A 25,081-nucleotide genomic window follows, 5' to 3' on the forward strand; every position below is an offset into this window, starting at 1 on the left:
CATCAAAATTTCTAGTGAAAGATGAATGTCACAGTTCCTTTGGCCTGCAATAACTGACCCCCCAAGGCTGGGTAATTTATGAAGAGCATAGGTATTTTTCACAGTTCTCAAGTGTGGCCTGTATATGATTAGGTCTCGAAAAGCTCATTTCTCCGCTGTCACTGTCTAGGAGTTTTCACAAGGCAGAAGGGATGAAAGGTCAAAGAGAAGAAGAGCACTCTGTTCTTACTCGGTGGGAGAGCAAAAGGGCGAATTGCACATTAGAAACACTGGCCAACCCTTTGATGAGTCACACATCTGTCCGTGAGGGCGGGGCCCCATGGCTTACTTACTTCCCCAAAGATCCTACCTCTCATCTTCCAGCGAGGATGAAGTCTCCAAATGCAGTGTAGAGGGGCACAGTCAAACGAGCAAGTATGTAAACTCAGATTTTTAGACAAGGAAGGGACCGCTTGGTTTAACACTTCCAGCTCCAAAATGGTTCACAGAAACCTGCAAAACAACACACCCAGTTTTGCCTCACAGTGACACTCTGTGTTACTAGACCACAGCATGAAGCCTGGAAAACGACATGAGTGTGATCTCCCACACCTGTCCCTGTTTTGTCGACTGATGCCCTTTAATTTCTGTCTGCTTCTGTCTCTTTCTAGATCACAACAAACCGTTCTGTGATGGAGAAGTTGATGTCCGTTAATGCCATAAACATGAAGACATTACCTTTCATTACTAAAGATACTTTTCAATATGAGTTTTTTATTTTATTCTGCTTGCTTTATTTCTCCTCATTTGTATATTTTATATCACGTAATGTTACCAATGAGAGGAAAAAGTCTAAGGAACTGATGAAAATGATGGGTCTACAAGACTCGGCATTCTGGTGAGTCCTAAAGAAATCATAGAACAGTGCAAGTGTTATTTTTGCGTTATAATTTCGTGGTTTAACTTTGATATGTGGAGCTACTTGCTCTTTTGCTCTACCAGATTTAGTCTTTGTTAAATATTCCATGGAAGATAATAACCGTAACTCATGGACCATGCTCTTAATTCTGGCTTTTTCCTATGCAGCCTCTAAGATAGGGACACCATTGTTGAGTCTGTTAATGAGGATAAGTGAGTTATCTAGTGTCCGGTAGATGACAAATGTCAGAACCAGGCCCCAGTAGTGCAGAATGGCAGTTCTGCCTGATCGATCCTAGTTGTGAGGTGACATCTCCACACTTCCTTATGTGAAGACAACAGTCTTGTAAAGGGTCTGTTGTGCTCATGGGCTTGGCTAGCCAGGGATGTTTTGAAGTAAGTAAATGCTGTATTAAGTGGAGCATTATGACCAGGACATAACATAGACTGGTGTTTAGGATTGACTTAATAGCAGCATTTGAGCTACATATTAATGTTCATACCTTACCTCACCCCACAAACACTTTATAGTCATTTTGAAATATATGTATATGTTTGTATATATACAGGGATGTATCTCTTTATGTATTTGTGACATAATAAAGGTGACCACTTCCATAGAAATACAGACCTAGGAAAACAGTGGATGAGTTTCAACAGATAGAAATCCAAATAACATAATGTCTCAACTCTGCTGAAACATAGCAGAGGTTGGTATCAGTAATAAAATACATATCATCAGAAAAATTATGTGCTCAGAGGAAACATGATGTGTTTTGATATTGATTCTTAGAGGTTAATAATCTATATAATACTCAAATCAAGAAAGCACTTGGTTGGGCATGGCCATGCAGGTGTATAATCTCAGCTCTGGGTAGGTGGAGGCTGGAAGATGTTGAGTTTCTGGCTTACCTGTAATGTCTAGACAAGCACTAAGATCCTTCTCGATAATCCAAAGCTAATGAAAACTCGAACAAGTACCACTTAAAGCATACAGGAACAATAAAGCCCTTCACAAAAACACACCAGAAACTATGGGTGTGGAATGGTAAAAGTAAATGGATTGGATGATAATTATTGATTGAACAATCTAGTTATGTGTTCCCTGAAGTAAAATTATTGTCTAGAAATCTTTCTTTCCATGTAGAATATGTTTACCAACAAAGATAATCTTAGTTCTAATGTATATGGATTAGGGCATAAACAAGAAGGAAACCAGGTCTTTAAGAAGTGAGGAAATTTTGTATGGCAGCATTGGTAATGATAAAGAACTGAGCGTATAGCCTGTCATGCAAATCTGTTAGGAGGGAGGAGAGGAGAGAGTAGACTTCTATAGAATGGGTCCTTTAAGTCCAAGGCAAGTCCTGAGGTAGAATGCCTAAGGTCATCTCATATTAGGGAGATGACAGTAATGCTGATGTCAGACTGAAGAGAGACTAAACATTCTGATGTCAAGTCATTTTCAGGAGCTAGAAAGCATTATTTTGAGTGAGGTAACCCAGACACAGAAAGACAATTATCACATGTACTTACTCATAAGTGGTTTTAAACATAAAGCAAAGAAAACCAGTCCACAAATTACAATCCCAGAGAACTTAGACAACAATGAGGACACTAAGAGAGGCATACACAGATCTAATCTACATGGAAAATAGAAAAGGCAAGATCTTCTGAGTAAATTGATAGCATGGGAACCTTGGAGGAGGGTTGAAGGGGAGAGGAGAGGCAGGGAGGGGAGCAGAGAAAAATGTAGAGCTCAATAAAAATAAATTAAAAAAGAAATAAATTCACAGAATATGTTACACTTTTCAAAAATGCTGATATTTCTAACATTTATCTAAGGTCAGAAGAACACTAGACTATATTAATACAATGAAATTAATAAACTCTATATGTAATAGTTAATGTTGATTGATAAAAGCAAGTTACATGTATCTACACAACATAAACTATACAGTTTATACAATGTTCATAGTATTTGTGCAATAGATGCATATGGAAGGAACCCTGGCCTTCAGGTACCAGCAAGGCCATACTTTGGTTTATAGCCACTTAATTGGTTGTGGCATTCTTTCCCATTGGTTGATGCCATAATAATATTTGACACCTCCCATTATTGTGTGGTAAAGGCAATCAGAATGCATCAGATTCATAAGCAGGATGTTTGCCAAAAGATTTTTAGGGGAAAAGATGGAGAGTTATAATGATGATTTTGTAGATGTAAAAATATGTATTTAAAAGGCTAAATAATTTAAATGCCTTTTGTCTTTGTTTAGGCTGTCCTGGGGCTTAATCTACGTTGGCTTCATCTTCATTATTTCCATATTCATTGCTGTTATCATTACATCTGCCCAAATTATAGTGATGACTGGTTTCCCTGTCATATTTACACTCTTTTTCTTATATGGATTATCTTTGGTAAGTGTATACATTTATTATCACCTTTTACACATTGGATCATAGCGGTGAGTAGCAAACTTTAATTTCCTAGGAGGTTAGGAAGGCACTTTTCCATGTCAGGTGTGATGTGGTATGCGTGCGTGTGTGTGTGTGTGTGTGTGTGTGTGTGTGTGTGTGTGTGCATCTGTGCCTGAGCACGTGGATACATGTGTTTGCTTGAGAAAATTTCAATAGTTATTACAAAATAATGTAAATCCAAGTTTATTGGGTCTCTTTCTTTCTAAGAAGTTTTGTGCATCCATAATGAGACGGTGCATCAAAAATGTTTTTTTATAAAATCTTTTAGTTGAGGTATTTCAGGATTTTAACTGTGAATATTTTAATTGCCTTTAATGAGTAAAAAATATCTAGCTCAAGTTTGCCTTTTATTTTGTCATGGTGACCAACAGTGGTCTCATGGAGGTAAATCTTCAACTTTATGTTGCATCTTCAGTAGATGGAAGTGAAGATAATACATTAATACCCAGAGTTAAAGTAAGAAAAAGGGAGGGGAAAAGCAGAAGGAGGGAGGGCTGGTGTACAGCTAGTCTGTGACTGGTTTGACTGTGATCATTAGAGTAGCTCTCTCATGGAGGGGGTGAAGGCCTCTGGGAAGCCTCAAGCTTCACTGAGGTGCTTCTTCTATCGCCTTGTGTATCTCTAACAAGAATTAGACACAAGCAAGGGACATTTTCTTCCTTCTATTTTTTCTTTTATCAAAATAGATTCTTTTCTCTAGAATATATCCTGATTATAGTTTCCCTTCCCTTCTCTCAGTTCTCCCCACCACCCCACCTCTCCAGATCCACTCCATTTCTGTCTCCTGTTAGAAAATAACTGGCTTCTAAGAGATAACAACTAAACATGATAAATTAAAATACAATAAGATGAAACAAAAATATTATATCAAATTTGAGCATGGCAACCCAACAAGAGGAAAAGACTCCCAAGAACAGGCACATGCATCAGAGACACACTTATTCTCACACCTAGGACTCCCATAAAATACTAAGCTAAAGGCTATCATGTATATGCAGAGGACCTGGTACAAACCCATGTAGGTCCTCAGCTTGCTGCTTCAGTCTCTAAACTCATGTGTACCTTGCTTAGTTGATTTAGAGGGCCTTGTTCTCCTGGTGTCTTTCATTCCCTCCGACTCTTACAATTTTTCAGCCTCCCCTTCCAGGGGATTCCCTAAGCTCTGAGGGGAGGGATTTGATGGAGACCTGTCATTTAAACTTTCTGTGAGTAATGTCTGGCTGTGAGTCTCTGCACCCACTCCCATCTGCTGCAGGAGGAAGCTTCTCTGATCGTAACTGGATAAGGCACTGATCTATGAGTATAGCAGAGTATCATTAAGAGTCATTTTATTGAATAAATTTTTAGACCAATAATGTTTTCTTTTGCACTAGGTCCTTGGGCTACCTGATCTCTGCTTCTTGGTTACCAAAGCAGTGTTGGATATGGGTTCTGTCTCATGAAGTGGGCCTTAAGTCAAATCGGATGTAGGTTGGCTACTACCGCAAGTTCTTTGCCACCATTTCCCTAGCATATTTTTGTAGCTGGGTTGGTGTCCACGTTTCTTTTTTGGTAGCCTGCAGAGTATATTCTTACACCAAAGTGACTAGAACATAGGGTTGAAGGCTCCATATAGGCACCAGCTTGATTTCTCTATTTTCAGTGAGTTGTGTGGGTATTGTTTTCAGCAATGGAACCCTGTTGTCAGTTTGCAGAATGCACCCCCTTGTCTGAGCCCCAGCTGGTTGTTTGGGGGTTTCCATGGTACCCCCACCTCTTAGCCAACAACTCAGTCCCATCACTGGAAGCCTCACCAGGTTACAAGAGATTGCCAGTTGAGACTCATATCCCCCATTACTAGGAAACAACATTAGAATCACCTTCATCCATTCCAGGAAGTTTCGACTGTACTAGGCTTCCCATCCCTCAAATGCCCTGCAGTTCCAGGCATCTGTCTGCAGCTTCTGCCTCCACCCTCCCTTATACCCTAGTTCCTGTCCACACTTGCCTCCAGTCTGCACATAAAATCTGCTCTATTTCCCCCTCCTAGGTAGATCCATGCATATCCCCACACCTCTTTGGATCTATGGATTGTAGTCTGGTTTACTTAATGGCTAATAACCACTTATAAAGGAATACATACAGTACTTATCTTTTTGGGTCTGTGTTACCTTACTAGGATGCTTTTTTCCTAGTTCCATCCATTTGCCTGAAAATTTCATGATCTCATTTTTTTTTTTTTAGCAGCTGAGTAAACACACATTTTCTTTTTCTATACTTCTGTTAAGGAACATTTCAGTTATTTCCAGTTTCTGACTATTAAGAATAAAACTGCAATGAATATAATCAAACAATTGTCCTAGTGGTAGAATGGAGCTTCCCTTGGGTAATGCCCAAGTGCAGTTGGGATAACTAGGTCTTTAGATAACTCAAATCCAAATTTTTGGAGGAATGACTGTATTGAGTTCCATAGTGACTGTATAAGTTTGCAGACCCTCTAGCAATGGTGAAATGTTCCTCTTGGTCCACGTCCTTGCCAGCATAAGCTGTCACTTGTGTTGTTGATCTTAACCCTTCTGACAGGGGTAAGTTGGACTCTCAATGCAGTTTTGATTTCCCTGATGGCTAAGGGTGTTGAAAATTTCCTTAAGTGTTTCTCAACCATTTGAGACTCCTCTATTGAGAATTCTCTGTTTATATCTGTACTCTATTTTTTACTGGATTATTTTTTGATAAGCATTTTCTTTAATTCTTTATATTTTTTTGTATATCAATCCTCTGTTGATTGTGGAGTTGATGAAAATATTTACCTATTCTGTAGGCCGCTGCTTTGTATGATTGATGGTGTCCTTTGCCTTGCTTTTTAGTCTCATGAGGTCCCATTGATTAATTGTTGATCTAGTGTCACTATCAGTGTTCTGTTGAGAACATCATCTACTGTGCCGCCGCATTCAAGGCTATACCCTCACTTTCTCCTCTATCAGGTTCTGTGTATCTGGTTTTATGTTGAAGCCTTTGATCCATGTGGACTTGAGTTTTATGCAGGGTGATAAGTATAGCACTATTTGCAGTCTTCTGCATGCAGATACCCAGTTTGTCCAGCACCATACCCTCTTCACCTACCCCTACCCCCTGTCGTATTTCTGGCTTCTTTATCAAAAATCAGGTGTTCATATGTGTTTGGATTTATCTTTGGGTATTCAATTAGATTCCATTGATCAACTTGTCTGTTTCTATGCCAATACCATGTGGTTTTTATCACTCCATCTCTGTATTACCGCTTGAAATTAGGGAGGGTGAGACCCTCAGCAGTTATTTTAGTGTTCAGGGTTATTTTAGCTATCCTGTGTTTTTTGCTTTCCATATAACGTTGAGTATTGTTCTTTCAGGTCTGAAAAGAATTGTTTTGGAATTTTGATGGGATTTCATTGAATCTATACATTGCTTTTGGTAGGAAGACCATTTTTACTCTATTAATCTTACTGACCCATGAGCGTAGGAGATCTTTCCATCTTCTGATATCTTCAGTATTTTTCTTCAGACGTGAAGTTTTTATCATATAAGTCTTTCACTTGCTTGGTTAGAGTTACCCAAAATAGTCTGTATTAATTGAGGCTGTTTTGAAAGGTGTTGTTTCCCTAATTTCTTTATCAGTCCATTTATCATTTGTATATAGGAGAGCTATTTTTGGAATTAATCTTGTATCCAGATACTTCTAAAAGTGTTTACAATTTATGGGAGTTTCTGGCAGAATTTTTAGGTTCACTTATGTACACTGTCATATCATCTGCAAATAATAATACTCTGACTCTTCCTTTCCAATTTGTATCTCCTTGGTATCTTTCAGTTTTCTTATTGCTTTAGTTAAGATTTCAAGTACTATACTGAATAGATATGGAGAGAATGAACAACCTTGTCTTGTTCCTATTTTAATGTTTTTTTTTTTAGTTTCTCTTCATTTAAGTGGATGTTGGCTATAGGCTTACTGTAAATTGCCTTTATTATATTTAGTTATGTCTTTTGTATCCCTAATCCCTCCAGAACATTATATCATGAAGTGCTGCTGGATTTTGCCAGAAGCCTTTTCTGTATCTAATGAGATGACCATGTAGTTCTTTTTCTTTCAGTTTATTTATATGGTGGATTACAATTACTGAATTTTGTATATTGAACCATTCCATCATCTCTGAGATGATGCCTACTTGATTATAGTGGATGATTTTTTGATGTGCTCTTGGATTAGGTTTGCAAATATTTTATTGAGTATTTTTGCATTAATGTTTATGAGGGAAATTAATTTGTAATTCTCTTTCTTTATTGAGTCTTCATGTGGTTTGGATATCAAGGTGATTGTGGCCTCATAAAATGAATTTGACAATGTTCTTTCTGTTTCTATTTGTGGAATAATTTGAGAAGTATTGGCATTAACTCTTTTTTGAAGTTCTGATAGAATTCTATGGTAAAACCATGCAGCTTTGTGCTTCTTTTGGTTGGGAGACTCTTAAAGGCTGCTTCTATTTCTTTAGGAATTATAGGTATTCTTATATTATTTATCTGATCTTAATTAACTTTGGTAAGTGGTATCTATCAAGAAAATTATCCGTTTTGTTTAGATTTTCCAATTTGGTGGAGTACAGATTTTTAAAGTATGTTCTTATGATTTTGTGGATTTCCTTGGTATATATTGCTATGTCCCACTTTTTGTTCTTGATTTTCTTAATTTGAATATTTTCTTCCACTTGTTGTTAGTTTGGATGATGATTTGTCTATCATGTGGTGTGTGTGCGTGGGAGGCAGCCACAGTTGCCGAATGTGTTCTGCTGCAGAGCTGGGGTTGAGAGTGGAGTATTGGATTTAGGGGAACATTGAGAAAGAAGAGCTCATTTTTTTTTTAACTCTTAAATTCCTCAAGGATTTAAAAAAGTGTCACATATGATTTGAATAGTGCTTATTATAATTATTAACACATATTATTAAGCAAATTAGTGGGATTTGCTGTAATGTTTCCATAGAGGCAGATATCCTCTGCTGCTTGATTTATTCTTGACATTTTCCACATAGCATCCTTCCCAGCCCCTTGAGTTTTTCTTTATTTTCTCACCTTTTCTCCTTCCCATCTCCCTCCCCATCCTTCTCTGAACAGCACTTTCTGTATTTTCTCATCTTCTAGGATGTTATCTACAGAAGTTGTGTAGATGGATAATTTTCCTCAGTACAGTAATTTAGCTTTGCTTAATCCCCCAACATTGTGTTTCTACCCTTTTCATGGATTATCATTCAACTTTCCCTATCTCTTCTGTAGAAAGAAATGCCTAACAAATGGCTAGGACACGAAAGGATTTTATTTTTTAAGAGAGGGCAGAGCGCAATTGGTACAGCTTCACACTCCTCTTCCTTTCTCCTTGAAAATACCTCGTATGAGCGGTGAGACTGGCTTTGTGGATGGTCCTCAAAGGCTTTGTGACTCACAACAGTTAATGTCTTTTCTCTTCCAGATAGCTGTAGCCTTCCTGGTGGCTGTTTTGTTTCAGAAAGCTATCCTCACCAATCTGATTGTGTTTCTCTTTACCCTCCTTTGGGGGTGTGTGGGGTTCACTGTACTTAACAAACAACTCCCCACTTCTCTGGAATGGATTCTGAGCATTTGCAGCCCTTTTGCCTTCACCTCTGGGATGGCTAAGGTAAAAACATATATTATTGCTGTTGCTTTGAGAGGAATTAACACTCAACACCCCTTTCTCGTCCACTCTGTCCTTAACCAAGAGCTTTTACAAGATTAACTTTCCTGCTAAATTTGCTACATCATAAAAAATTGCCATTAAATAAAAATCTGAAATAAAAACTGCTAGATTATTAAAACTTCTGTGTAAACCTGTTTTAAGACATTTTTTTATTTTTTAAATTGTAAATTAATTTTAAAAATATTTCAATATGTAAGTACATAGTACAACAAAATTCATATAGTTGATCAGTGTACTTATGAACTGTGTTCATTGTGAAACATCTCTAAATATACCATCATTCAACATGCATCCATTTTATGAAAATTACTTCCTTGTTGTTTGCTACCAGCCATGTTTGGGGTTTGAATTTTAATTATTTGTTTAATCCATATTTAAATTTATGTAAGCGACACTACACAAAATTTATTTAAAAAAATTAATGTTATTTACTCAGTGTTATATTATTAGGTGTCATGCATAGTCTTGTATATAACTACAGAACAGTGCTATATTACTCAGTATTATGTTATTAGGTGTCATGCGTAGTCTTGTATTTAACTACAGTATAGTGCTATATACCATCTTATTGTATACCTATACAATATCTTATTTTTGCTAATAGAATAGAATTCTGGGTTTGCTTTTGGTAAAGCTACTACAATTATTCTTTAATCTGTTTCTGTATAGGTGGGAGTCATATATTGGGACTAGTGTATACAAACTTTAAAACTCATGATTGTCACGAAATACTTTCTAAAATGGTTACTTTGACTTAACAAAAATGATGCTAGAAGATTCCAGTTTTTCTCAGTCTTCACCAACACTTGTTATTGTTAAATTTTAGCCATTCTAATGAATATGTGATTTATTATTGTGCTCATTCATTTGTGTTTTTACTTTTGATAAAACTGGATGCTTTTGATAAAATTAGATGCTTTTCATGTAACATATTTTTGTGTTTTTCTTTTGAAAATTATCTATTCAGATCTTTGAATTTCTATGGAGTTCTTTGCATTTTCTTATTACTTCTAACAGTTTCCTACATATGCTGTATACCAGACTTTCTCCCAAGTTATTGCTGACTTTTCTCCTTTCTTAGTGGTTCCTTTGAAGGAAAAAGTTTATTTATTTTTATTTTGGATGGATGTGTGCAGGGCACACGGGCCCAGAAGAGGGTGTCAGTCACCTGGAGGTGCAGTTCCAGGTGGTTGTGAGTTTCTACACTTACTGTGCAGTTATGGAGCTCTCGCACAGCACTGACTAGAAATGCAAGCAAAGGAAACTTTCAGCATTTTGCTATGTTTCATAGAGACATCTCACTATTTCTTCCCCGCTCATTCTGGTCCATGCGGAATTATATTGATTTATTTCAAGTGTTGACTCCCTCTTGCAGTTTTGTTTACTTGTATAGTGCTCTACCTTCATTGAAATATTTCTTTAAAAAGTTAACTTGCAAAATAATAATTATTGGTGCCATGTTATCTTATTTATGAGTTTAGGAATTTATTTTAACTTTTGTTTGAATCTTAGATTATCTTCCTGGAGTATAACTTGAATGGTGTAGTATTTCCTGACCCTTCAGGAGAATCATATGCAATACTAGTGACATTTTCCATATTGGCTTTTGATGGGCTTTTCTACTTGGTTCTGGCATTGTATTTTGACAAAATCTTGCTCTGTGAGTATTAATAGAATTTCTCTGACCTTTCAGTTATTGATTGCATAGAAAAGCTTTTCCTAAGATAATATTAAAATATCTTTAGAGGTGAGAATAAGTGTCTAATCTCATCTGAATTAATGTAGTTATAGAGTAAATAATATTTATGCAAAATTATTCTAATAGTAAAACACTAACATAATTATATAATCAATTTTTAAATATAATTATATATTAATTAAGTCTTGTTACTTTTTAAATTATGCTTCAAAGTACTTTGAAAGAGTGCTAGTAAGAATTTTTATCAGAACAACCTGAAAATGTAAAAACAGACCATGAGAATAGGAGCAGGCAGACTGATCACAGGTGAGGTCAGCGCCGTCGGGTGGACAGCAGACGGACTGGTCACAGGTGAGGTCAGCGCCACCGGGTGGACAGCAGGTGGACTGGTCACAGGTGAGATCAGCGCCATCGGGTGGACAGCAGGCGGACTGGTCACAGGTGAGGTCAGCGCCGTCGGGTGGACAGCAGGCGGACTGGTCACAGGTGAGTTCAGTGCGTCTGGGTGGACAGCAGATGGACTGGTCACAGGTGAGGTCAGCGCGTCTGGGTGGACAGCAGGCAGACTGGTCACAGGTGAGGTCAGCGCCGTCGGGTAGACAGCAGGCAGACTGGTCACAGGTGAGGTCAGCGCCGTTGGGTGGACAGCAGGCAGACTGGTCACAGGTGAGGTCAGTGCCGTCGGGTGGACAGCAGCGGACTGGTCACAGGTGAGGTCAGCGCGTCTGGGTGGACAGCAGGCGGACTGGTCACAGGTGAGGTCAGCGCCGTCGGGTGGACAGCAGGCGGACTGGTCACAGGTGAGGTCAGCGCCGTCGGGTGGACAGCAGGAAGACTGGTCACAGGTGAGGTCAGCACGTCTGGGTGGACAGCAGGCGGACTGGTCACAGGTGAGGTCAGCGCCGTCGGGTGGACAGCAGGTGGACTGGTCACAGGTGAGGTCAGCGCCGTCGGGTGGACAGCAGGCGGACTGGTCACAGGTGAGGTCAGCGCATCGGGTGGACAACGAGCAAGAGGACTAGAGAAGTCGAGACTGAGGGCAGTGAGCGATATGCAAGAAAGGAAATCAAAAATTACAAAGCACTTCAGAAGAAAACTGCACAAACAATAATTAGTTCTTACTTTGGTTTGGTTATTAATGGGCCATTACACTAAGTATTTGTTGGCCATTATTCTCAGCATTTTCATGTTTTGTTTATACCTGCAAATATATAAATTGTGCATTCACTTTTCTTTATCTTGCCAATAATTGTAGAATTCACATAAGCCCAAAGTTCCTTCACATTCATTTCTGCACATGACTTTATTTGTATTTTCAATAATAGAATTAATAGTTCCCCCGCTTTGATAATTGCTAGTGTTGTCATATATATTTATCAATATTTATTTGTATGCCCATGGTTCATTTTTTTCTGGCTTATTTATGAAGATTCTTAATAACAAATTATATTTAATATCTTCTGTATTAATAAAAATTTGCAATATTGTTGTATTTGTCTTGGAAAAATAATCTCTGCATGTGTTGTGCTTTATTCATGTACCTAAAAATGGATTTGCAAATTTCAGTATCATGTTCAATTATATTGGCATGGTCAACTTATTTAAGTTTATAAACATATCTGTAATTTTTTTATGTGCCCCATTAATAATTGTGTTTCTAAAAGTATTTTATTTCACCTCTCCTCATTGGTATCTTTGAGATTACGCTTTTAAAAATTATTTGATTTATATTCTGTTGAAAGTTCCATTATATTAATTTTTGCAATGTTAATTTAAAGTTTCATTGTTTATCAGTTTTCTTCTGAAGAATAGAAAGTTTGAAGGAAAAAAATTTGCATGGTGTTTGAAATTTCAAAGCATTTCATCTTTTCTGAGCAAGGCTTCTTTATTCATTACCCTGATCTGATATTTTGTTGTTCTTGACTAATCAGATAGGGAAGAGCGCCGTTATTCTCCGCTGTTTTTCTTGAATTTGTCATCTTGTTTCCGACAAAAGACCAGTAGTCACCAGGTCATCGAGAGAGGCATAGACCCTGAGCTCCCGTCCGATGATTATTTTGAGCCTGTGGCTGCTGAATACCAGGGAAAAGAAGCCATCAGGTAAACACATTGGTAGCTGTGCTAATATAAGTAGAAGGCTAAAGAACTGTCAACCAACCTATCCGCGGGTGTGTAGGGAAGGCCTTGTCTTGATCCACATCATTTTGAGCCATTCACAGGCCACTGCAATCATCAGTTTCTCTTCATGCTTCTTGAAAGGGGAATTCCCTTGGATTACCTCTATAAGGTGTAACCTTGTCTTATCTTGACTGATTTCCTGCTTTTATCTTTTAGAGTTGTATTAAAACTTCTGGGTTTTTTGCTTTTATTTTTTGAGACAGGATCTCTCTGTAGCTCAGGTTGGCCTCACACTCTGTTTAATAATCAAAGAAGACCTTGAATATCCATTTCTCTTTCTTCCACGCCCCAAGTGCTGGGAATTGCAGGCATATGCCTGCAGGCCTGAGTGAATGTCCTTTAAGGCAGAGAAATTGGATGTATAAAAGGCAGAGAAAGAAAATGTTATGGGGTAAAAGGGCAGAAGTTTGAACATTTCCAGGAAAACAAAAGAATGTTTGCCCCCAAATCAAATGATTCTTTCAGTTCTGAAATCTGGAAAAGATCAGAAGTTTCTTCATTAAAATGAATATTAAAGGTTGAATGGAAAAAGGAATAGAAAGGAAAGGAAAGGACATCCCTGCTTCTAGGTTTGGTGCAGAAGCACATTTATTGTCAATATGTGGGAAGAGCACAGTCAGAGGCTGGGACATCTGGGGGTGTCAGAGTGAACCCGACCAGACTGAGCTGGCCCATCTGGAGAGACGGGGGAGGAGAAGAGACAGGGAAACCAGGTGCAGCAGTCAGGTAGCCCAAGGTCCAAAAGGGCAGGTAAACATAAAGTCTGGATTATTTAGGAAATAGCCTCTGGGGGAAGGGCAACCCAACCCCTGGGCTGGAGAGTTCAGGGCAGAGGGCAGGGTATGAAGGCCACACCCTGTAACTGGCAGGGACTGAGGGATGCTGGGAGAACCTGAGCCAGATCCAGCTTTGACGTGTTAAATCAGTACCTCAGCCTATGTCCTGGGTTTGAAACTTGATAAAGGCCAGCTTTAAAGGACATGTAAGGCCAATGGACATTATACAAAGGAGGTCTTAAATAACATTTCTGATGAGACATAATCTCTTTTAACTTTTATTTATTGCTCCTTAATAATCATATTGCTGTATTTGTTGTATAAATGTAAATGTGAGACTAAGGCCAAATGACAGAGACAAAATGAGTCTGATATTGGGTCTAGAGAATCTCATTTATTTTCTCTTTCAGATGAAACAACTAATTGAAAATAATTATTTGTGGTTATGAGCAGTCAAGTTATATCACATGCCATTTGCTATGAAGTATTTTTTACATCCACCGTTATGTCTGTCTGTGCTATCTTTGCCTGTGTGTATTGGCTAATATAAAGTGCCTCTTTATTATTTCAGAATAAGAAATATTAAAAAAGAATATAAAGGGAAGTCTGGAAAAGTGGAGGCTTTGAAAGGTAAAAAAAACCCATTCTTTCCTTGACTTAAGTATTAATACTGAAACCCAGGAAGCTTTCAGAATGAAAATGTAAATATACTAATAAAACAAGAAAAAGAAGTAAGAACACAAGTAACCTCACTCTGCCATCTGAACATTAATCATCATTAAGACTTTACTGTAAGATCCTTCCAGATATTTCATGAGTTTATTAGTTTACAAGAATATGATCATCCTGTGAAAAATATAGCATTATTCTGTTTTTTTACAATGGCTTTCAAACACATTTTTGTATTTGTAGTGTCAGGGAAGAATGCTAGAATCTGATAAAATTTTTAAATAGTCACAGAATTTGCACAGTTCAATTAATGATGTGTTAGTCAACCAAAACAAGACTAATGAAACCTTTGACAATGAATTAAACTAGCAAATCGGTATCTTATGACAGTTTTTAATTTTATGATTAAGCATATTATAATATTAAATATTCAAACATATATAGTTTTATATAACAAACATTAAACAAGTTATCACATAGCAGCTACATTTTGGAGGTATAGTTGCTTTTATTAAAAAATTCTCTTTAGGCTGAGTGTGGTGGCACATTTATTTTCTTTCTTCTTTTATTTTATCAAAAATAGATTTCTTTTCTTATATACTATATCCTGAATATGGTTTTCCTTCTCTCCTCTCAAACCCTCTCCATTTCCCTCCCATCTGTATCCATTCCCGTTTCCTTTCTCATTATAAAAGAACAGGTTTCCGAGAGATGACAACAAAGTGTAGCAAAATAAAATATAGTCAGATAAAACAAAAGTCATCACGTTGAAGTTGGACAAGGCAAACTAACAGAAGAAAAGAGTCCTAAGAGAAAGCACAAGAATCAGAGACCCCACTCATTCACACTTTCAGGAGACCCATAAAAATATTAAACTGAGGGCGGTGCTGGCGCACGCCTTTAATCCCAGCACTCAGGAGGCAGAGGCAGGCAGATCTCCATGAGTTCGAGACCAGCCTGGGCTACAAGAGCAAGTTCCAGGACAGGCTCCAAAACCACAGAGAAACCCTGTCTTGAAAACAACAACAAAGCAAAAATATTAAACTGAAAGCTATAATATATACGCAAAGACCTGAGCCATGTTGACTATATGTTTGCTGTCTCAGATTCTGTGAGTTCATATGATTTTTGCTCAGTTGATTTAGAAGGCCTTGTTTTGGTGTCCTCTGCCCCTTCTGACTTTTACACTGTTTCCACCTCCTGTTCTTTCCTGCACCCTGAGCTCTGAGGGGAAAGATTTGATGGAGATATCCCATTTAGAGTGGTGTGTTTCAAGGTTTCTCTCTTTACATAGTGTTTGGATGTGGATATCTGTATTTGCTCCCATCTGCTGAAGGAAGAAGCTTCTCTGATCTATGAATATAGTAGACTATCATTAGGAGCTATTTTATTGTTTCATTTTCTTTTTTTAGACCAGTGTAAGACCCCGCATTTTTCTGTGGATACCCATACCCGATCCAGGCGCGCGCCTTCCCGAACTCGGGCCCATGAGAATGGACAATTGTCCTGAGGGTTTAAAGAGACATACACAAAAAAAGGACCTTGCTCACTTACCAAGAGTAAATGGCATTTTATTAAACTCAAGTCGGGTATTTATACCAGTGGGCAACTGGGATCAAAAGGGCAAGGCCTCCTCCCATCCAGGAGCAGGAGGAGAAGATTACAGGCCCTGGCGCCTCAGGCAGAATCAGCTGGGGGAGGCAGGCTATGGGCCCACAGCTAGAACCTTGATTACAGGTGGAATCACCATAACAAAGAGAGCCAGGTTCTTCCTAAGCTATCTCCTCAAGCCAGTGCTAGTGCAGAATCTCCAGGGAGCTGGAGGTCACATGGTCCTGCGAATCGCCAGGAAGAAGGGAAAAAGACCTTGGTACCTACAAGTCTCCCTTTAAATATATATATTAAATATGATGACTAGCAGCTGTCTTAAGCATGTCGGTCGTTGGGTCAGAACTCTAAATCCGTCTACGGGAATGTGTTCAGGTCCAAACGCATCCCTTGTCTTAGGTGAGACCGCCCCCCCCCCCCCCCGTGCAATAAACCCGTCATTGCTTCATTAGTCATACATTGAATCCAGCCATATTTATGTTGAAAGATATTTTAAGGCGAACGCCTATTAGGGCCAGGCTGTGGCGGACCTGAAGCCATTGGCCAGATGAAGACGCTCCAGCGTACGTACATATAAGCATACCTGGAAGAGACAGTACTTGCACAATATCTGAAACGTTGGCTCAGAATAGAGCCCTTGAGTAGGGCTATAGCACCAGCAAATGGGACCCCTGGTATGACTAGTCAAACTAAATTAGAGCCAATTAGCAATTTTGTATTTTGGGGTCCGAGAAAAAGTAGCAAAATCTAAACCTGCGACCAGCAGAGGTCAAAATCCATACCCAGTTGTAAAGATTAACTATAGCATCCAATTGTGAATTTAAATTACTTTGAATAGTATGGTAATTTTGTCTATCTGGCAAGGTTTTAGCCTTGAGCATCCAACATTGCAAACAGTCAGGGAAGGTAGCTGTTTTCCCCTCAGGGGGTCAAGCAGCCTTGGCTGAAATGGACAGATCAAGGCAGAGCAAGACAGAAAGCTGGGAAAGGGGTAAAATCAGGCGCTGGATCATCTCTCAGGAATCTGCCAACTTCGCCGCCACCTCCGCCACCGTGTCCGTGGGATTTCTTGATCTCGCCTCGTCCTCAGGTCTCTGAGTGGAGGAATTCATGGTTTGTATCAGATGTTTAGGGACCCAGATCGGGAGCTCTGCATCCTGTGGAAATACACAAACCGCTCCTCTTCCCCAAATCAAAACCCAGTCCGGACCATGTACATTAGTACATGACCTGGACCTTGTCAGATGCTAGCTGAGTCAAACCCTGTCTGCATGTGCCATTGAAATTGGCTCCCCTCGTCAGTCTCTGGGAGCAATGTGCTTAGCTGTTTAGGATCTAAACTATAACTAAGCAGATCTTGGACATATAGAGATCTGTAGGTCTCTGTTTTCAAGGAGCAAATTTTATTGGCCTGTGCCATTGTAACCAGCCTAAATATTGGGCTGAATTAGCCAACCTCAAAACATTATTTTTTATTGGCCTGCATCATCATAGCAGGTCTTTGAATTGGACTGAATGGTCAGCCCCAAAACATCTTTTAGAATCAGTTTTGCCTGGAACTTTTCCAGGGGCAGAAAATTATTATCTGATCCAGTATGTGAGCATTTATATAACTGGTTAGAATTATAAAAATTGTTATCTTTATGGGTGCACATTGCCTCCTGTCAACATTTGGAGAAATAATTAATAGGATCGACATATCTGGCTATAGATATGGAAATCTTTGTCAGTTATCAATCCATATAAAAAATATAAGGACTCCATAAATTAGTCCTCCAAACAGCAATTAATAAAATAAAAATATATGCAACAGACCTAAACTGAAAACTCTCAATAGACAAACTTAAAATGACTGAAAGACATTTAAAAAATCCTCAAATATAACATCTTTAATCATTGGAGAAGTGTGAATCAAAATGACTCTTGACTCTATCTTCCCTTAAACATGATTAAGATTAAATATTGTTCATAACTTTTACTTAAGAGAAATTTCTCCATCATTGGTGGAAATGCAAACTGGCACAGTTTGGATTTTTAGGAAATTAGGCAACAAACCATCCCAAGATTTAGCTAACCTCTTTTGGGTCTGTATAACCTTTGAATCTATCATAGTCTCCATTTAAAATTGCTGAAGCTGCGCTGCACAGCAGGGGGCGGGACATAGACCTGCTCCATTCCGGCTGCAAACTTTCACCTGAGTTTTGGCGGGCGGATTTTAACTATTTTTTGTACCACCAAGGCCTGGCTATTGTCGCCTTTTTTTGGCCGCCTAGCATTCTCTTTTTTATCTGTTTATTTAGGCGCTGCCATAACCGGCATTGTGCCCTGTCCTAGGTCCCTGTGGCCCGCCGCCGCTCACCGGCCACTTTGGGCGAGGGAGCCAGCATATGCACCATTGCCTTTTGTGACTGCCTTTTTGTGTCTGGTTAGCGCAGCTGTGCCTCCTGGACGAGTTTGCATCCGCCGCTGAGTGTATTGGCACATCGCTGTGTTTTACCCTCCTTGGCCTGCCTGAAATGGCCCCGCCGCTCATAGGCAGGGCCTGGCGGCTGCCTTCGCTCCTCTCTGCGCCATCCAGCAGCCTGTTTCTCTGCTCCTAAGTGCACCTAGCAGAACCTCAGCCATAGTGAATGGCCCAGTACGATCCTGTGACCCGCATTCAAACATGTATGGGAGCTTTCTAGTCTCCCTGAAAGACAAGCTCTGTGAAGCTGTTCTTTTGTTATTCAAAAACTCTTAATAGAACTTATAAATATATTTTTAATTCTCTCTCAGCCCGAGGCCCGCACCTATATGGGCCCTCGGCTATTTACTTTCTAGTCATCAGTTACATCGGCACTGTTGCCTTGGGAACGGATTCCTGCTGGGAGCTAACTGCGCCCAGTCTGTGCTCTTAGGCAAAAATTAAAGTTTCCTGCATATGAGAGCCAGGGACTGAGTTTTAAATTAGTCTAAGCGGTCTCTAGTGCAGTGTTATCTTAATCCTGTTGTCTAGTCTCTTTATGAAATTTAGCAGCTTATTTGCCCATTGGCCTTTAGCTCCGGATCAGACCTTTTGGCACCCATACTTCATATATCAAGCTATTTACCCCCTATCATATGTGCACAATTGCACACTATAAAACTGGCCAGATTTTGGATCATGGGGTGACCCTCACCTCTTTTGGGGTTCTCGTGGTGGATCCATTGATGACAAGACGCAGTTTTTCAGTTCTTCTTTAAGGCCCACCCAGGGACGCCATCTGTAAGACCCCACATTTTTCTGTGGATACCCATACCCGATCCAGGCGCGCGCCTTCCCGAACTTGGGCCCATGAGAATGGACGACTCTCCTGAGGGTTTAAAGAGACACACACAAAAAAAAGGACCTTGCTCACTTACCAAGAGTAAATGGCACTTTATTAAACTCAAGTCAGGTATTTATACCAGTGGGCAACCGGGATCAAAAGGGCAAGGCCTCTCCCATCCAGGAGCAGCAGGAGGAGAAGATTACAGGTCCCGGCGCCTCAGGCAGAATCAGCTGGGGGAGGCAGGCTATGGGCCCACTGCTAGAACCTTGATTACAGGTGGAATCACCATAACAAAGAGAGCCAGGTTCTTCCTAAGCTATCTCCTCAAGCCAGTGCTAGTGCAGAATCTCCAGGGAGCCGGAGGTCACATGGCCCTGCGAATCGCCAGGAAGAAGGGAAAAAGACCTTGGTACCTACAGACCAGTATTATTTGGTTTTTACTCTAAGTCTCTGGGTTACCTAGTCTTGGTTCTGGTCAACCAAACAGTGTTGAGTATGGGTTCCACCTCATGGAGTGGGTCTTAAGTCAAATTGAATATTGGTTGGTAACTCCCACAAGCTTTGAGCCATCATGGTCCTAGCATATTTTACAAGCAGAGCCGACTGTAGATCAAAAACTTTGTGTCTGGGTTGGTGATTATATTTCTCTTTTGGTAGCCTGTAGAGTACATTTCCATACTGAAGACACTAGACCATAAAGGTGAAGGTTCTATGTAGGCACCAGCTCGACCTCTCCATGTTCAGTGAGTTGTGTTGGTATTGTCCTTAGCAATAGGTCTTTGCTGTCAGTTTGTGGAGAGCAACTGACAGTCTTAGCAACAGCCTTGGTTGTTTGGAGATTTCCATGGAACCCTTTTGACCCAACTCAATTGGATGTCACCCAGTCCTAGTACTGGAAGCTTTGTTTGGTGACGAGATGGCCAGTTGGGACTGTGTCTCTCATTGTTTGGAGACTTCATTAGGATCACCTTTATATATTTTAGGAAGTTTCCACTGCAGTAGGTTTCTATACCACCCCTAAAATGTCCCTCAAGTCTAGCTGTCTTTCTCTACATTCCCTCTCTTAACCTCAGCTCCCTTCTTCCTACACACCTGATCTTTATAGATTTTGGATATTAGTCCTCTATTCAGTGTGGGGTGGTAAAAATCTTTTCCTATTCTGTAGGCTGCCGTTTTGTCCAAATGATGTTTCATCTGGTTTGCACTCACTTTTAATGCCAGCATTTGGGAGGCAGAGGCCAAAGGATCTCTGTGAGTTTAAGGTCAGCATGATCTTCCTTGAGAGTTCTGGGTCAGTCAGGGCTACATAATGAGATCCTGTCTAAAATAAATATATAAGGAAATAAAGTAAGACATGTGTTTTACAAAAGACCGAGTCTTCCAAAGCTAAAATAGATGATCATTTTACATCCTATTACATCCTACTTACAGCCTATTCTGTCTGCATTGTGTAACAACTGCACACTTCTTAGCTTAGTATTATCTATTCCTCTGAGATTGTATCTTGGAGGATTCAGTGTATATGTGAACAACTTTATTTTACCTTGAATTTTTTTCATTAAAGATCAAAGGCTGTGGAAATATATAGCACATGGCAACTGGTAATTCAGGTGTCGACTCACCAGACTCTGATGGAGACAATCCTGTCTAGCAAGGCTTACAGGAGCACTGACTCTGCAACCCGTTGCTGGTGTCTGTAATTTCTCTCACGCGCCATTTCATTTCTTCCCTAGAAACTTTGGGTGTTTCCCCACTGCTTGTGCGGTTATCTCGGGAAAAGAGTCCATCTGCTGGGCACATATATCTCTGTGTGATCAAGATGATGACTTTTTATTTAGCTATATAGTTTTGATACATATAATATATACCGGGACATGCTTCAAAACTGGGTCTATTTGTCCCACAAGGACTGTGGACACTGAACAGCCTGCCTTGTTCTTTTGCTCAGACTAACTGCACACAATTATCTCACTTTCAACTCAGAGCAAGTTCAAACTAGACTTAAGACTTTTTTTTTGTAAATAGATCATAAGTTTGAAACCTTATATCTATGTACAAGGTCAGAGCCATAGATGCCCAACCAAGGTTACTAAGGAAAGCATGCCAGTTCTTTGCTTACCAGTCTACTAATCATAGACCTATGTCTCAGAGTTGTCATTGGGCACTGTGCCCCTGCACCCCCTGTCTCGTCACAGTCTTGCTTCTATGGCCTTGGGAGCTTATGTTGTCATATCAATGGCTCAGCTCCCTCATCACCTACACTAGGAATGTGCTCCAGTGAGGAGGTAACTCTTGTAATTTCTTCATTGTTTGAAGGCTCCTGAAGGAGAAGACTTTCTACAACTGAAGGAGAATAAACAGGGAGGAATTAGAAATCGGGCAGGGGAATTAGGATAGAGACATATCAATAAAGAAACTGGCATGAAAGGGTACCGAGTGAGAGATTTATTTTCTATTCTCAGATCCCAAGCCTTTGCTTGCTGTAGCATTCTCTCTGAACCCTGAAGGGGAATTGAGGCTGATACTCAATAGTCCTCATTAGTTAAATACCATCCAAATCTTCCATTTTCTTCTTAAGTTTGGCTTAGGATGTATTGAAGCAATTTTAAATTTTTAAAATTTCAGAGCACATTATGAACCACCTTGACACTTACCAGAGTCACAAACTGCATTTTTTAAATGTCTTCAAATTTTTCTTCCATTTTTAGAATCAGTAGCACTTTAAAAATTTAAAGCATTGGGTGTCAAGACATAAATAATACACAAATGTTCTAATTAGAGATTTTCCACATGGAATTGCTCACTGGAAGGGCAGAAGGGCGTTCCTTTCTCTAGGCCTTCTCCTCTTGCAGCTGCTCCTTGTGGCCATCCTGGACCACCTTTGAGAACTTGGTTTTACAATCTCCGTGGCTAATACTAAATAATATTGCATTGTATGAGTAACAGAGTGAGTGCAGCTGCCACACCAATGCCTGATATTTACCTAATTTCTAAGCCTTCACTGCCCTAAAATACTGAAATGAATATTTGCTCAATCTCTGTTAAGATCACTGTCTCCTGAAGATTGGTTTATATGAGCAGAATCACTGAAAAGATCCATATTTTACAGATTCCTGATTCATACTTTAAATCACTTACCTCCAAAGTTATAAAACCCATGCTTACAAATCTATACATATTTAAAACCGTGATAGTAATAAACAGTCTATTAATCACTCAGGTATATTATGAATTATGCTAAGAGCTTTATGTGAAGAAATCTTATATATAATTTTATGAAAGTCAAATTATTTCTCTCACACTTTGCTGATGAGGAAACTGAGTTTTATGTTTGAATTATTGCCGTGGCTAGGATCAGCTCCAGGACAGCCAACACTACGTCTCTCTTGCCCTAGAAAATGCTATGTATCATTATTTCATTGTATTTAACTTATCTCTTAGCTAGCTAATTAATTAGTGTGTGTGCACATGTGTATGATGCATTTATGGAGGAGGGCACATGGACCATAGTATTAATGTGGAGATGAGAGGATAATTTTCTAGAATTGGTTCTCTGCTCCATTTTTACATGGGTTCTGGAGATAAAACTCAGATCTCCAGACTTCCTCACTGTGAGCCTCTATCCACCCACTGATCATCTCATTGACCCATATTATATACTTTTTTAAAAAATTTAAAAACAACAAATGTTCCTGGGCAGTCAGGGCTACACAGTTACATGTTTTCTCAAAATGTTTAAAGAAAAACAAAACACAAATATAGAGCTGCTAATGTATATTTTTTATTGTGCAGCACCATGGTTTTTCTTCGGTTTTGTTCTTTGAGACAATGTCCAGGGAGTCCTGGAATCTCATGGTAGACCAGGTTGGATTAAAACTCTTAGAGATCTTCCTTTCTTCTCTGCTTCCTAAGTATTAGGATTAAAGGCATATCCCACCACATCCAAAGCAACATTTTTAAAGTGATTCATCTTTTTAAAGTTATTAATTTAAAAAGTAATTTATTAATTTTTATTTTGTAAATATTTTGGTCCATTCCAGACTTCTGCTAGTCTGGATTCTAAGATAATACCATATTGTATGTATTTTACTGATGTCAATGTGTCAGTAGCATTATTTAAGTTACCATAGTCCTTCAATGTGTTATATAAAGTTTTGACAAATTCATCATGAAATTCACTTGTTTTGTTCTGTGTGTAGGACTAGCCCTGATACTCTGTTATTGATAATGTTAATATCTTTTACTGAAAACAGGATTGTTCTTTGATATATATGAAAGTCAAATCACAGCAATTCTGGGCCACAGTGGAGCAGGAAAATCTTCTTTACTAAATATCCTCAATGGATTATATATTCCAACATCAGGTAAGCAAAAAGCAATACCTCAAAGACAAGATATTAGATAAGAGAATAGGGGTAGATATATGCCTGTCATTTTAAATTCTATGTCTTGATGGATATAATCTTTATCAAAAGTTGTTTTTTAGACCTATATGATTTTCAATGTAGTACTCACTTCCCACTAGTATCACTGTGTGTTATCTCTGAGAAAATGTGTTGCATAGCATGTACTTATGCTAAGAATAGTAATTGTTCACAAAGTTGTAATCTTATATATGTATGAGCTTATACCACGATTTTATTGAATGGGATCTCCAAATATAAATGAGATATTACCTTTTTAACATTAAAATATTTTAATGTCTACTTTCTAGGATCAGTCACTGTCTACAATAAAAATCTCTCTGAAATGCAAGACTTGAAGGAAATCAGAAAGATAACTGGTGTTTGTCCACAGCATAATGTTCAATTCGGTGCACTCACAGTGAAGGAAAACCTCACCCTCTTTGCTAAAATAAAAGGGATTCTTCCCCAGCGTGTGAAACAAGAGGTAAACAGTGTGCTTGCGTTACCTGAGTTCCCTCTGAGTTCCCTGAGTTACCCTGTGTTCACTCAAACCACAGAATTCTCTCAGTCATTTATCTACCTTTGTATGAATGAAATGAAGCGAAAAAAATCCTATAAAATTGCCTTCTTTAATGGATGGTTAGATTTGTAAAATTTGGATCATCTTGTGTTTTGAGCTTTGTGAATTTCTCACATAGGTACAACAAATTATACTGGAACTGGACATGCAAAGTATTCAGGATAACCTTGCTGAACATTTAAGTGAAGGACAGAAAAGAAAGCTCACCTTTGGGATTGCTACTTTAGGAGACCCTCGAGTACGTAAGATTATGCATGGGGAGAAAGGCGCTTTCAATAAGTGAGAACTGTGCTCTTCTGTTATCGATGGTGGCAGAACTTTAAATGTAGGCAAGAACCTGCTGGGATTGCCTATACCATGAAACGCCACCATTTTATTTATTTGTTGTGTTTTACTTATTTTCCATGTTATTATGTGGAAATAGTTAACTTGGAGGAGTCTTACTTTGAATATCTTTACCCTCTATAGATTTTGCTCTTAGATGAACCTACCGTTGGACTAGATCCCTTTTCAAGGCAGCGAGTGTGGAGTTTCCTGAAGGAACGCAGGGCAAATCGTGTGATCCTCTTCAGCACTCAGTTCATGGATGAGGCAGACATCCTGGCTGGTAACAGATCCTGTATTCCAGTGTCATGTTGAAAACTTTGGGAAATGTATATGTCCCATTTATTCCTAGGGTAAGAACCCTGTTCTCATCACTGTAACTCCAGAGCAGTCTGGAGGATAGCAGAATCCAGTCCTGTCCTGGAGTTCCTCCCTGGCTGTCCATTTGTTGGATTG

General features: G+C 39.1%; 1 protein-coding gene across 2 annotated transcripts in view; it reads left to right on the forward strand.

Moving 5' to 3' along the window:
- Abca6 (ATP binding cassette subfamily A member 6) overlaps positions 1-25,081 on the forward strand; it is a 70,273-nt gene that overhangs the window by 6,402 nt on the left and 38,790 nt on the right. For both annotated transcript variants that reach the window (XM_048446111.3, XM_048446110.3), the window contains exons 6-15: positions 651-877; positions 3,174-3,315; positions 8,850-9,035; positions 10,608-10,755; positions 12,726-12,894; positions 14,320-14,378; positions 23,569-23,679; positions 24,030-24,205; positions 24,420-24,539; positions 24,770-24,908. In XM_048446111.3, the coding sequence (XP_048302068.3) occupies positions 651-877; positions 3,174-3,315; positions 8,850-9,035; positions 10,608-10,755; positions 12,726-12,894; positions 14,320-14,378; positions 23,569-23,679; positions 24,030-24,205; positions 24,420-24,539; positions 24,770-24,908 (1,477 nt within the window). The remainder of the gene's footprint in view (positions 1-650; positions 878-3,173; positions 3,316-8,849; positions 9,036-10,607; positions 10,756-12,725; positions 12,895-14,319; positions 14,379-23,568; positions 23,680-24,029; positions 24,206-24,419; positions 24,540-24,769; positions 24,909-25,081) is intronic.

Source organism: Myodes glareolus, chromosome 9 (genome assembly GCF_982192425.1).
Source record: "Myodes glareolus chromosome 9, mMyoGla1.1, whole genome shotgun sequence".
NCBI lineage: Eukaryota > Metazoa > Chordata > Mammalia > Rodentia > Cricetidae > Myodes > Myodes glareolus.